We start from the raw sequence: 16001 nt of genomic DNA on the forward strand, positions 1-16001 counted from the left end.
TAAAAGTAAAGGTTTTTGTTTGTTTGTTTGTTTTTTATAAAACCCTTACCTTCAGTGTTGGAGAAGGCAGAAGAGAGGTAAGGGCTAGGCAATGGGGGTCAAGTGACTTGCCCAGGGTCACACTGCTGGGAAGTGTCTGAGGACAGATTTGAACCTAGGACCTCCTGTCTCTAGGCCTGACTCTCAATCCACTGAGCCACCCAGCTGCCCCCAAAAATAAAGGTTGTTTTTTTTTTTTAATGAAGCATTTAAAAGAAATGAAGACAAATATGAAATTGGCCAACATCATGACTCAGAAATTAGCATAATTCCTTTGAAATTATGGAAGAGAACATTAACTTGGGTGCTTTCTTAATTAAGAATGTTTCCTAATTAAGAAGCCTTTTCTTAATCATTCACATTTTTTCTTATTCTTAAAGTTTTGCTTAGCACATAAATTTAACTGATCTATCCCTTATTTGCTATAGATACTAAACATTTAGCCATAAATATTTTTTCCAAAGTGGGGCTTCTTAATTCATGGACATTTTTTGATAGTCTAGTAAGGCCCATCAACCCCTGTCAAAATAACATTTTTAAATGAATAAAATAAAACACAAAAGATTATTAAGGAAACCAATTATATTTAAATACATTTATCAAAATATTCAAAAGAAAAGTTCACAGACCTGAGGTTAAGAATCCCTAGAGAGAGGAAGGGCTTCAGTTTTTTGCTTTAATTTTAGTGTATACACAATTACTTTTAGGGAATTTAGTATAGTAGGATTTTAGAATACATTATTCTCTAACCACTCAATATTCATTCCATAGAAGTCTGATACCAAGTGAATACAGGAGCTTCTTTGACAATTAGTCAAGAAGAATGAGAATTTTTTGTATCTATTTGTAGAGATACAAAAAAAAAAAAGATAGAGTAGAAGTAATTCATCCAAATTTGACAGTCTTATCTAAAATATGTAGTTTATATTAGAGGGAACGAGGGAAGAAAACTAAGAGTACAAAGGTTTGATTTTTATAAAAAGGATTATTATCCAAGGAACCAAAAAAAGTGAAAGAAAAGAGTCACTCATATTCATGACTAATACAAATGTCTTTTGAATGCTGAGGTAGAACTGCTCTTAGAAATACATCTTTGATTTACTGCTACTCCGATTTCTCAATTTTCAATGGGTTTGCTCATCATTTTGCAAATGTAATTTGTCACTGGCACCAGTCAATGCTCTTTGTAAATTCTCTGGCTTTTCTTTTAGATCTATTATTCCTGCTGAGAGAATCCACTAAAGAAGAATTTTTCATACTGACACCAACTGTAGTCTTGCTGTGAATAACCACATTCCCATAAAAGTCATTCCCTTTATTGCAAACTTGCTGCCAGAAGCAAGGGGAAGACATCCCAACCAGGAAACCTTTTATCCCTTTCTGCAATCACTTCGTTTTAACCCTTTATTCCATTTAAAGAACTGAAAAGAGGTTTGGGGGAGTGGAGGGAAGGGGCAAGGCCTCCGAGGCAGACTTCAGCAACCCAGTTAATGTGTGTAAGGTCAGCCTTGCTGCCCTAATAATAATAATAATAATGTTTGTGTGTACGGAAAGACAGATTATACATTTTTTTCTTCTAAAGCCACCATTTTGATATGAATATGTCCATCTTAGTAGTATATGCTTAAAATATATTAGAAAAAATTATTAACTCCTTTCTTGCATAAAGTTGTTAAAGCACTGAGTTGTTAAAAAGAATTCTACCTTCTTTACCCTCTTCCCCATGTTGAGAATGATGAACTCAAGCAATTCCAATCAACCCACTCTAGATCAACTTATCTTTCTTAGAGAATAGCCCATCTGTCTCCATTGCTTAATAATCCTTTACTATTTGTCATTCAAGGCTCTATATAACATGACATTAAGATAGCTTTGAAGTTCACCTCAGTGTTCCACTTTATGTACTCTAAGATTGAGCCAAATTATTCTATTCATATTTCAAATCTTTGCTTATGTATTTCCTTCCCCCCCAATCACAGAACTCCCTTTCATTCTTTCCTACTGAAATCTTACTCATATAAGACCCCAACTCAATTGTAATCTTACTCAGGTTTTCATATCTTTTCTATATTCCTTGTCATATAGACTTTCCTTCCTTGTAAATCTTGTTATGCTTGCATTAGCAATTATGTTCTCTTTTGTACCATAATCCATGTTTATATGTATAAAACCCTTCATTAACATGTAAATTCCTTGGGGGCAGGAATTATACACAACTATACACACACACACCTTCCAGCGCCTAGCTAACCTCTGTAATACAGACAATAAGTACAAAAGTTCTGAGCTCCTTACAGTGCATCATGTTTGGGGAAAGCTTTCAGGAGGAAGTAGGACAGAGATGAGAAACAAATATATACATTCTAGGGAGATGGAGAACAAGTTAGCTAAGGCACAAAGGAATCAAAATGTTTTATATCAGGGTGGCAAGAAAGGAAATGGGACTGACTACTTATTGTTGGGGATTAATGGAATATAAATTGGACAAGTAAGGTAGATAGTGATTATAAAGGCCATGCATGCCAGAGATTGGGGGTGGATTTGATGATTTGATCTAAGGCAATATAAATACATATAAGTCTTTTGAGCAGGAGAATAGCATGATTAAAGACTGGTTTAAGAATATTAATTGGAGAATGGTGTGATGAATCTCAAGGAGGTTGTCTGATCATATAATGTAATCAACAGAAGGGTAGCTTATGTAAAACTAAAAGATACTAATAGCATAAGAGGAAAGTTTCTCTGAAGCAGAATAGATACACTATTTATTTATGTGTAGAATTCCTAGAGGGATCGCAATTTGCATCTCTGACAATGAATTGTGCCACCAAAGTACCAAAATTCAGAATCTACTAGAAAGGGGGAGGCCACAGGGAAGAAATTCCTTCAGACAATCATTTTCCATGCTGAGGTACACAAAGTAGGTAGAATTCCTTGATCCCAAATAAGTTAAAAGAGATGAAGAAAGACTTCAACAAAAATGACTATGATGCAAATGAGAATGGAATAGAAACAAAGATCTCTGAGAAATGGAGAAAGGCCACTTTTCAATGGGGACATCAGGGAAGGCTTCATGTAGGAGGTATTATCTGAGCTGAAAGCAGGCTTCAAAGAAGAGGAGGATTTCAATAGATGAAGATAAGGAGAAGGTGTGATTCAGGCAGGGAATGACATGGAAGAATAAGAAAAATCTAATTTTGCTGTGGTATAGAGTGTGTGAAAAGAGAGGCTAAAACCACATTCTGGAGGACTTTAAATGACAAACTAAGGATTTATAGCTAGGGAACACAGTGGATAGAGACTGGGGCTTGGAATCTAGGAGACCTTCATTTGAATGATGCCTTAGACACTTACTATCAATGTGACCCTGACCAAATCTCTCACACTCAATTTCCTCAACTGTAATCATAGCACCTATTTTATTTAATGATTATGAAGACCAAATGAGAACATTTCTGTGAAGCTCTTGTAAACCTTAAAGCACTACCAAAAAAAAGTTAGCTGTCATCAGTGTGTCCATCTTTTTCCTCTTCCTCATTATTTTATTGGTTATGGGAACCACAGATAGTATGCAAATTCATGGAAGAGATGGATTGAAGAGGAGTGAGAATGAGGCAATTGTAATGGTCCAGGAAAAAGGTGATGAAGGTCTTCTCTAGGTACTATCTCTGTGAAGGGAATAAAGGGACAGATGGGAGTGAGAACTGTACATTTAAGGAATTAATATTATGGTTACAAGTGAAATAGCTTTATATTTTTATAAGCGGCAAGGACTACTCCTTGGTGACAAGTATGGTTTACTTCACAATTTAGGTGAATTTATTTTTGTATAATAGAGGAGGTAACATATTTCCTTAACATGGGAGAATTTTTAGCTTTTCACATCTTTAATAATCGCAGTGCTTATAGGCCAATTGCTCTCTGTTTTTAAATTCTGGATTTCTCTGAATTTCCTCACCTAAAGTTACTTGGTCTTTCCTTAGTAATTCCTATTTTGTCAAAACTGGATTAAGATAAATTGAAAAACAAACCAACCACAAATAAACAGCTTGAAAGTTTTACCTGAGGCCAGAATTTGGGGCTTGAGGTCCTCCCATGGGGACTACAATGGAGGGATGGAGACAATTTCAACCATTTTTTTTTGAGAATAGGAAACTAACTTTAAAATTAAACAGTATCAACATGAGCTTCCCCCACCCCATGAAGTCATTCAAGATCATACTAGCAAGAAGAATTGTAGCTCCCCCCCCCCCTCCTGTCTTAAAAAAAAATGTTTGCGTACTGAACTGGGTTGAGCTCAGATAGAGACTTTATTGTAATAGTGTTGAAATAGGAGAAGCCTCTTGAGACTTCAAATGAAACACACTTTGGGAAGCTGGAGTTACAGTACTTCTTCTACCCTATTCAAAGGTTTTTTGTTTTTTTTAAAAGGAGGACACCTTGTATTTTTTTCTACTAAGCAAACTTCCTAGCAAGGTAAAGAAATGTAGCTTTTTAAAAATTACTCTTCCTCAGATTAAAATAATAGTGCACACCTGTCAAAATCAAGGAATCTAGTGTAAACCAAAAGCCTGTCATAGATGACACTAAAAGGCCAACATTTCAGACAGCTGAAATTTAGCTTTCTTTTTTACCATGTGTGTCTAGGATTGACAGCAAGTTTCCATATCTGCCTATTCCTATTCTGTGGATTGAGTACATCTCAAGTAGTTGAATTTTAAATTAGGAGAATTCTCTTCCCTAGGAGGTTTACTTTAATTTGAAGAGGGGAGAAATACAAAATTATTATTTCTGACCAAAAGAATATGGTATTATTAAGGAGGTCATTTCAGAGGTGACTTAATAGCAACCTTTTCTGGAATTATTATTATAAATTATATAAATCTATAGTTAAAATTTATATCTAAGAATAAAGCAATTTTATGCAACTATAAAGTAAAACAAATATTTAGATGGGAAAGAATAATCCTCAACACAGATGTTACTTAGAGAATTTGCATCATAAACTACTTACTTGGTTATACAAAATTATGATTATAAGAGCATAGACCTAAAGCCAAAAATGTTCTTAAAATTTATAGGTGCAGAACCTGAGGCTGCTCACTCCATCTTCTTCATTTTACCGATGAGTGAACTGAGGCATAGGAAGGTTAAAGGATTTGTTCAATGTCACATAGTATAAAATTATAGAGATACAGAATGTGCTTAACATCAAATCCAAATCCTCTAACTGTGCAATTAATGTGCTTTCTGCTTTCCCATACTGTTTCCCTTAGAACAACTAGTTTAATCCTTTTATTTTACAAAAGAGGAAATTGAGACCTACAGAGTGAAGGGACTTTAACAAGATGGCATAGGTAGTTTCCTCATTTATAAATGGGAATAATTAGAATTGTTGGGCAGCTAGGTAGCACAGTGGATATTGCACTGGGCCTGAGGGTTAAGAAAGCCTGAGTTCAAATCTGGCCTTAAAACATTTATTCTTTATGTGACCCATGGAAAGTCACTTAACTCTGTTTGCCTCAGTTTCCTCATCTGCAAAATGAGCTGGAGAAGGAAATGGCAAGCCACTCCATTTTCTTTGCCAAGAAAACCCCAGATGGGTTTGCAAAGAAGCAGACCTGACTGAAACAACAGGACAACAAATTATGATTGTAGTACATGATTTCTCACACATGACACTCTTCATCTCTCATCTTGTGGAATGAATGAATTCCTACAACAGGATTACTGTGAGGATCAAAGGAGAGAAAGTACTTTGAAAATTGTTGTTCAGTCATTTCAATTGTGTCTGTCTATTTGCAACCCCATTTGGGGCTTTCTTGGCAATGATACTAGAGTAGTTGGCCATTTCCTTCTCCAGCTCATTTTACATATGAGGAAACTGAGGCAAACAGGATTAAGTGACTTGACCAGGGTTCCACACCTAGTATCCGAGACCTGACTTGAACTGATGGAGATGAGTCTCCCTGACTCTTATCCCAGAGGTCTATCTACTATACCACCCAGATACCCTCTTTGTAAATAGTAGTAGCCAAGTATAAACTTTATTATTTTATGACAGGAATCACAACTATATATTATTCACATAATAAAGATAGTTATTCATGGCTGTGACCTGGAGATGGCCAACAGGACTGTCCTCACATAATCACTGAGCAGATGGCAGATGAACAAAGGAAGCTTGAGAAAGGTATGTTTATGGGTGGGGTAGGTGTGTCTGGATATTTAGAGTATAGAGCTCTTCAAGCCCTTTCCCCCCCACCTACTGTCATGAGTCACAGTGCTATTCCCATAAAGAAGTTAGGAATTCTTAAATTTTTGGATTTCCCTTGACCTCTTTTTTGGTTACAATTTATTTTTATTTTTTAAATATGTAACAATTTAATACCTAACATAATAATATAACACATGACTTTTTCTAAACATGTAATAAATTAGAATAAATATGCTCATCCAAGAAAACAATTCTCATCTATTACCTCTTAAAAATGATTGAGGATCTCTCAAAAAGTTTTCATTGTTGTGGGTAATAGCTATTGATATTTGCTGGATCAATAATGAAAGCATCTTACTTAGTATTAGGCTGAAAATAAGTTTGACCTCTCAAACCTCCTGAAAGGGTCTCAGACCACACTTTGTGACTGCTGAGTTGGAACATTATTTATAAGACCTCTGCCCTCCTGTTTTTGTCATTTTGTAAGCTCCATAACTCTTACATAGAGTAAGGATGCAATAAATGTTAGCTGAATGCATGAATGAATTTCACTTTTGATAAATCTATTGCTGTGGGCTAAACTTTTACTATGTTTTTGACACAAACTGAAATAAAATGATTAGGAAAAGAGTCCTTGAATGCATCTTTATAGTTTTCAGTTTTAGGTGGAAGACAACAAAATCTTGGGAAGATGAAGTAATAGCCAGAGTGTGAAAAAACAGTTCAACAGCAACACTAATAGTAATAGAATGACTATGAACTGTCACTTCATGAATTTTTTACAATCTTGGTAAAAATGATTTTTCTTGATTAAAATACTCCATTTCAGAATACATAAGGGAAAATGAAAGAAAGTGAACCATATAAAACAATGGATAATAAGAGATCATTTCGCTTTACACCTGGAATGCATTATGTCAGAATCCCAATCACATTCATTGTTAGAAGGGACTGCAGAGACCACATAGCTATCCTACACATACGTGAATAAATATTTCCTCTACAACATCATATCAAAATGGTCTTCTAAGCTGTACTTAAATATCTCCAGAGCAATGAAATCCATATCCTCTGCAGCAAGGTCATTCCAATTTTGGATACCATTAATCAGTTAGAACTTTTTTTCTGATATCGTAACTAATCTGTTTGTCTGCCATTCTCACCTATTACTTCTACCTCTCTCCTTCTGGGTAGAGCAGAACAAATATAAAACATTTTCCACATTATAGCTCTTCAAACATTTCAACCCAACCCAAGTGCCACCTCGGCCAGGTCTTCTCTTCTACTAACCAATTCTTTCAAATAGTTTTCATATGTAATGACCTTAGAGTCCTTTGACTACCCTGGACATTCTCAAGTTAACATTCCTAATTTGGGCATCTCAGAACTGAACACAACATTCCAGATTTGGTATAGGTAAAGTTATAGAAGAATATCATCTCCCTAATTCTAACCACTCTTTCTCATAAAACAGCTAGCTATAAATTATATCCGTTTTCTTGGATGCCATATAATACTACTGACTCCTACTTAGTTTGCAAATCTTAAAAATTCTCAGGTCTTATAAAAACAAACTGTTATTTAGTCTTTCTTCCTCCATCTGGTTAGGAAGTAGATTTTTTTGAACCCAGGCTAAAATGAGCTTGAGAACTTCCAGAAAAACTAGGATGCTGAAGGGTCTTGAGTTCATATCACATGAAGATTGCTTGAAGAAGCAAAGCATATTTAGTCTCAAGAAGAAAAGACTCATGAGGGGCATATACAATAGGGATTGCTTTAATGTAAGCCTTCGACTAGATGACCACTAAGATAATTTTCTACTCTAAATTCTGTGATTTTTCTGAACTTCCTTTTATTATGTTAGGGATCCACAAACTATAGCCTACTGGCCAAATCCAGCTCACAACCTGCTTTTTTAAGCCCTACCAAGCTAAGAATGATTTTTATAGTTTAAAATAAAGTTTTGGTGGTGGGCATATTTGGCCCTTGGCCTTAAATTTGCAAAATTTTGGATTAGATTGATGTTTTAGCTTATCAAAATCTTTTTTAGATTATGATTCATTGAAAATATTAGTTATTTCTACTAAATTTTTGCCATTTGTTAACAAGTGTGCTGTCATCGAAGGCAGTGAAAAAAACATTGAACAATATTGCTGTCAAATCTGGTCCATCCCACTAGTTACCTTCTTCCAAGGTGGTATGAAATCATTAATGATTCTTCTCTGGGTCTAGATATATGCCAATTCTGAATCCAATTAACTGTAGCATATTAAAGTCCACATTTCTACATTTTGTCCATAAGACGAGCATGAGAGATTTTGTCAAAGGCTTTACTAAATACAATTATCTAATATTATAACATTACTCTGGCATGACTTGTCCTTGATAAAGTCATGATAGCTTTTTTGTGATTTGTGCTTCTTTCCTAGATATTAACTAATCCATCCTTTAATAAAATAATATAGGACTTTTCTAAGAATTGAGGTCGGTTTCAATAGCTGGACTCTATCTTCCTTTTGCAAATTAGGACATTTTGGCTTCCTGGATCCATTCCCCACAGGTATAAACATTAGATTATACATTACACACATACATTAGGTTATAAATTTCTTGGAAACAGAGCCTCTTTCTTTTAAGTATTCCCAGCACTTAGTACAATGCCTAGAACAAAATTGGTGCTTAATAAATGTTTATTAACTGACTGAAATACAATGTATACAGGTATATGTATCTTTTTCATTGTCATTCTTCTTATCTATCAGAAAGAAATGAAAGATAGTTACCAATCAAATATCAAAAATAGCTAGCATTTATATAGCACCCACTATGTGCCAGGCATTGTGCTAAGTACTTTAAAAAATACAAATATTATCTCATTTGATCCTTAGGAGAATTCTTGCTTGTGGGAGCTATTATTATTCCCGTTTTACAGTTGAGAAGACTAAGGCAAATTTGCCCAAGATTACGTAGCTAGTAAGGGTCTGAGGCTAGATTTGAACCCATCTTCCTGATTTAAGTCCAGTACTCTATCCACTGTAACAATTAGCTGTCTCTCATTTTGGAATAATGGGATACTAATTAGTTTCCAGTGCATGCATGAAAGAGAGCTAATAAAATGGTTTCCATAGTTTCATCATCCATCACTTCTTGGCCTTTGGCTAAGATCAAATGTAGTGTAGTTTCATCATTCCCTGTTCTTTTTTGAGGAAAGTGGAAGACTTCTTAGATAAATTATATTTGCCATTGCCTTAAAGACTGTTGATTATTATGAATATTATTATTATATATTATGATTATTATGATATTATGATTATTATGATTTGGCATGGATCTAAAATCCTCACCTTTTGATTCACAGCTAATAGGGCCTCTTAGCCAGATGGTTTAGCCCAACTTTATTTTACTTATAAGAAAGCTGAATTTTGGTGAAGCAAGATAACCTTGTTCAAGGTCATTAGCTGATAAATGGCAATGCTGGAACTTAACCCACCACCTCTTGACTTGAAAATCCAAGACTCTTTTTACTATTCCCCAGTTTCCTCTTAATTGCAGGAGCATAATTACTATATCAGTTCAAAGTATTTTAATTAAAATTCTATATCTAATATGGATGATTATCATTTCAACAAGTTTCCCCCCTTTTGTTATGGACAATACATAAATGTGAAATTTAAAAAATTATCAAGGTATAATATATACCTTAAGTATACAACAAATAATCATCTCTATTTGGGAGGTCACTAATTTGAATATAAATCTGGAGTCTGGGTTGAAGTCTTTTGGGAAATGATATAATTTTGCTAACTAATTAGGCAAGGTGAAATTCTAGCCAAGATAGTGGCATCTTGTTGCTGTTGTGCTACCTTAGAGGGAAAATGGTCACGGCACCAACTGAGGTGCTGGAAGTTTTAATTCAAGATTTATGTTTGACTTCTCAGTTACCACTCTCTTCTTGCCCCTTCCCCCAAATCTCAGTTCTTTTGTTCACTGAAGGGCCACTCTGGGGGTTCAGAGTGAGGGTCGTAACTAAATGAACAGAACAAAGTAGAGGTAGCTGCCATAAGGCAGTAAAAGCTTGAAAGTGGGCAGTCTTGAGTATAAATCTGACTGCCTTCAATAGAGTTGGATATAGTGTCAACAACACTAGCAATCCTCAGAAGATTAAAGTCAAGTGATATTTTTTCCAAATCATAAAGAAAAAAATCAATATAAGCCTCTGCTTTACTATTATGTTTTCAAATATTCAGGCCTATGCAAAACATTTTTTTTCTTTTTCACCATGGAGATTACTAATAAGAACACTAGACTGTGACAAGTAAAATTAAAACACTAAAGTTTCCTGAAGGCTTTTCCTCCCATACTACTTGGAGATATATACTATTATTGTCTTACGAGAAGGATCTGATAGAAAGGCCTTTCTCCTTTCAGTCAGAAAGAGTAATACTTCTTTTAAAGGAACCAAGAAACTCCAATTCCATACTGTCATTCTTAATAAATGACTTCCATATAAGTATCATCATATTGCACATGGAGACATTTATTGTAAAATGATCTGCAGGACATTCCTCAGACTCATAAATGAGAAAGCCTGAGTATTTTAAGAGAGCTCCAGCGTAGTCTACCATTCACTGTTGGAGAAATCATAATTTCCAAAAATAATTAGACCTATATACCAGTCCTGGTCTTTCACAAATTAAACTTTTTTAATGTTACAGAACAACAAAGCCTGCCTCTTTTCTTGGTTTTGGGGTGAATGCCAAGCAAGATTTATTAGTTATGATGTTGTCTACATTTTAAACAAATTAAATGCTCTCGAAATTGAGTCTAAAAAATGAAAAGAGTTATGTCAGTTACTGAATATGCCTCAACATTCATTTGAAAAAATCTTATCTTAAGCTGGTTTATTGCTCTTTACTCCTTTTAAGTTCCTACAGCAAATTACCATTTTAAATACATACCAAGATAACACAAATGTTACTGGCAACTCTTCATACAGTGTACTTCATTATGCAGAATATTTAATATGCCAAAGATGTAGGGGGAAAAAAACCTAAATTATGCAGAGGGGTAGCTGGCAGTAACTTAAGTTTTTATAAAGAGTACTAAGGCCAATTTTTTTTAAATGGAGTTCAGATATCACACTTCAGGCTAACCAACAAATTGTTAACCTCCTTGAAATTACTTCTACTGTAGGTTTAAAATGCTAAAAAACATATAATTTAAATAAATTAAAACATTCAAGTCCCCTACCACAACACACTGCTAATTGGAGTGTGAAATCAGGCATTACCACATCATTCCTGCTTGATGAGATAATTTTGGTCCTCTTAAGAGCATTATACCAATATATTTATTTTTGCCACTAAGTAACATTTTCTTAAAGAAATCAAGTATGACCAACGACAGACTCCGCTTCTGTCATGTTACATATGGATGAAATGAAGGTCTAAAATGAGCACAAAGATCAATCTACTTATTCAAATGCTGTCAAAAATTGGAGCAAGTACCCGGAATTTCTGACAACATATACCAAATCAACTTTTTGGTTATACATTTCAGACTGCGCTTAAACAAAACATGATTGAGTCACCAATAGGAAAAACAAACCCTCTAGAGACTCAGCTTTTATAAGACAAACATTTTCTGTTTTGATTAATGTTTCATTAACCTTAAGAACTGATGTTAAAATTTTAGTTTACGTATTTCAGCATTTTTCTTTCTAACCTATTTAACTTTTTAGAAATATTCAGTATTCATATTGCTTTTAATTTGATCCTACAGAAATACTTTCCCCATTATTAAAGCACTAATTTTAATATGCTTTCAGGTTTGGAAAAGTACTTTTTTAAGTGATGTCTACACATGTACTAGTATGGCTGAAATGTACAAAGAAAATCCCAAACATGACTGAGTTTTTATATATATATATATATATATATATATATGTACATTGGTATGTATGTGTGTATAAATATATATACATATCATATATATGCAGCCAAACACCAGTTTCCTTATTGTTTTGGCATCTTACAGACATAGATTTGCCATTTTATAAGCTATGGTTAAACCATACCAAATTATGGCTAATTTCGTTTTGATGTGTGCTATTAACACCCATTAACATCAATAAGAGTTACATGGTTGTATCCAGGACAGAATTAAAGACTCTTCTGTATCATTAGAAACAAATGGAAACTTTGTAAAAGCATTTTAACATACCAGTAAAATATGGTATGTCTTTTGCTGCTCTCTTATGGAGTGAAACACAACCATGAATTAGGAACAGCTTTTGAAAATAAGTGTAATTATTAATCTTTCCTAAAACTCTGAAAATAAATCCTAAAGACTTCACTCATTTGAGACAATTTTTTGTGTTAGGCAGTAAAGTCTTACATTTAGTTTTCTTAATGAAAGCAAACACTCTAAAATGCAAGAAATCTTGTATTTTACTTTAAGTGTAAAAATAAATACTTCACTAAGGAATGGAAGAAAAAATAAAGCACATTTAAATAATTTTATTGCACTGTAAGTTGCCAATTCGTCTGCGAGTAGTTTCTTTGCAGATGAAAAGAAATCAAAATATAGGACAGATGTTGAGCAAACCACATTTAAGTTCTGTCACACACTGGCATTTTTCAAATGATTTTGGCTCATCTATTAAATAAGGTGCATTTTGCTTGATTTTAAAAAGGGAAACATGAGGAAATATTTAAAGGCCAATTGCTGCCAATTAACTTTGATCAGCAAAAGTTGTATTTGAATCCTTCAGATTCCTTCTCCTGTCTGAAATAACATACATTTATAAAATCGAGCAAAACAACAACTTGATGATTAATGCCTGTTGGCAGCCCTACCACAAGCTTGCTTAACGGCAGGATTTTAAATAAACAACTGTCTATATTAAGATGAGAGTGAACTGTAGCTATGGTCATGTTTTGTCATAATGAAGATAGAAGCAGCAGCCATTTTTGCTTTTAAAAGGTGAACTACCCCAGATCATAGAAGGAGCAGGTCCCTCAGTGGCCATAACAGTTTTCACCGCAATCTTTCAAAGTTGTCAGGAGGGGGAGAAAAGCATAAAGTAATAAGAAAGTCCCTGGAATCTTGACATGTATTACTAGTGGAGCGGATACCAGAAGGCTAAAAAAGAAAGCTCATTATCTTGAGAATTGAGCCTTCTACCAAGCAGGACAAGCCTGCAAGGGAATATACTTCTAAAAGTGATAACATATGTAAATGCATGATTTATTTCTGGTTCTAAGGCTGAACTTCCTCAAACTGGACAGCAACTTAGAAATTCATAGCTTCTTATTAGACATTTATGGAAGTCAAAGTTGAATATTTTATGTCCTCGATATTAAATTCTAATGTTTGTATATAATTATGTCATAGCCTACTTTATATACCCATCTATTCAGATAGGAACATGAGGAAGACTTTGATAGTAAAATATACTGAAGCAGCTGAGTTAAAATTATTTTACTTTATTTTTATTTTACCAGCCCAATTTCCCTTAATGTTATACTCAATTGTTGCCTGTCAGGCCTACCATTGTTTCATGTGATATAATAGGAAACAAATGCTAAATAGCTGACATAAAATAATTACTACTTACTTCTAAATCGTTAAAGAACAGATGTGTGTCTGCCAAGTTGAAAATCATTTCTTCCATTCTAAGTCCAAGTGAAACAGAAGTAGGTGGATCCTAGAAAAAGAATTTTTAAAGTCAATAACATACTTCCTTCTGTTATTTGAAATCTTACGTGACTTTAAATGAGATCTGGCTCCCAGTACAGAAGGAAGGAACAACAATAAGACTTTTGCACCTTAAGTAAAATTTAAAATGTGCCATTGAGTAATAGAATATTAAATTAATAAGCATCTAAACATTATATATAAAAACAACCAATTGTCTAAAATGTTACTTTATTAGACTTGACTGTCTCATAAAGAAAATGGTTCTGAACACTACAAATAATTTAAAATTTAGAGTCATATAAAGTGCAGCAAAGCCAACTATAGACATATTTCTTCAAAAGAAAAAAATTCTGCAAGCTTAATAAATCAGAAAACCAACTATTCAGTTGTCTCTATAACTTATAACTCTTTGAATTTAAATACTCAGTCATAAATGCCAGAGTCCAGCTACAACAGCTATAACAAAGAATTACAAAATGCATTGTTTTACTCTCAACATACTGCAGTAAGAAAACACAAATGCCCACTGATGTAATAGTGGTTATACAAACAGTCAATCAATTTTGAGTCATTATAAGAAAAGTGATGGTTGCATTGCCCCTACTCTGATTGCCTGAAGTCATTCAGGCACAAAAACTATGCCGTTTGGGTGAGAGCTATCTAGCCAACAAAGAGTCAACACTACAAGACACAGCCAAGTCTGTCAATTAATAGATAGTTGTCCATACATTCATTCTACCAAATGATGCCTAGGAAATCTGACCCAGTACTCCATAAGGATGGAGAAGACAGACTGCTCCACTCTCCCTGTCCTCTACCATTCCTCAGATTCCTTATAGTTGGTCTGAACCAATGGTATCCTTAGGATCCTCTGGCAATAAGGCCAAAACCATGTGTTTTTCATGATGTGTAATCACTGCAGCTTCCCTTTTCAGGCCCTTTATTAAATCAAAGAATCAAAGGGCACTGTATAACAGTGTTGATGGATAATCTTCTCTGAGAAAGGAATGAAAAAGGAATACAAAGAGTTCTATGCTTTTATGTAGCCCAATGACAACAGCAATGCTACCTCATATTGGCATAGAGTTTTAACTTGCTAAGAGTACTTCCATAATTTTCTTGCTTATCTAACATCACTGTTAACTAGATAAGTCATTATCCCTGTTTGCCTGAAGAGGAAACCAAAGAACAACAGGGTGGGACTTACCTATATCAATTGATTAGCTGGTAGAGAATTTGCCCAATCACATATCTGTGCCTTACAGAAGGTAGGTACTTTAAAAAAAAAATCACTGAACTCCATTAAATTGTGCCTCAGACATAAGAATGCAAAATCAAGGAGCTACTTCTTTTCAAGTAAAATGTGGCTGGTAAAATCACTGCTCAAGTTTTTAAAATTTCAAGTCTTTGTCTATTCCCTTTTTATCTCCCTACCCCAACTACCTTCCCTTTCCAGGTGAGAGGTAAGATAGTATAATTTTAGAAAGAGTGATGAAGTAGGAATCATGAGACTTAGGATCAAGTATCAGCTCTGTTGCTAACTTCATTGTGTCTGTGGCAAAGTCTTTTTTTCCCCCTGGGTTTCATCCCCCCCTCCCCCTTTTATTTTATTTTAAATTATTTATTTATTTTTAAGTATTTTCCCGTGGTTACATGATTCATTTTCTCTTCCTCCTCTCTTCCCTTCCCACTCTTGGGACTAAAATAATTTCAGTGTTCCCCAATTTTAATATGAGGTCAGACAAGATAAACTATGAGGTCCTCTTCAAATCTGAAACTCTCTGACTTTATGATCCAGCTATGCCAACATCACCCTTTTCGGAATTTCCAAAGAATTTATTGTCCATATAACTAAATTCAGCATCTAATCATACTGCATTGCATTTTAGCATATTTCATGTGTATATTTTCCTATATTTCAATCCAATTCAACAAGAACTATGTAGGTCCTGGGAATACCCAGCCAAAATGAAAAACATTTCCTGCCCTCAAGACATTTACATTCTTGGTGGGAGTCAGGAGAAAAACTTGTAAACATATAGGT

General features: G+C 34.3%; 1 protein-coding gene across 10 annotated transcripts in view; it reads right to left on the bottom strand.

Annotated features, from left to right (window-relative positions):
- The window catches only part of EYA1 (EYA transcriptional coactivator and phosphatase 1), a 225279-nt gene that overhangs the window by 34871 nt on the left and 174407 nt on the right, over nucleotides 1-16001 (bottom strand). For all 10 annotated transcript variants that reach the window (XM_056824103.1, XM_056824102.1, XM_056824099.1 and 7 more), the window contains one exon: nucleotides 13875-13964. In XM_056824103.1, the coding sequence (XP_056680081.1) occupies nucleotides 13875-13964 (90 nt within the window). The remainder of the gene's footprint in view (nucleotides 1-13874; nucleotides 13965-16001) is intronic.

Source organism: Monodelphis domestica, chromosome 3 (genome assembly GCF_027887165.1).
Source record: "Monodelphis domestica isolate mMonDom1 chromosome 3, mMonDom1.pri, whole genome shotgun sequence".
NCBI lineage: Eukaryota > Metazoa > Chordata > Mammalia > Didelphimorphia > Didelphidae > Monodelphis > Monodelphis domestica.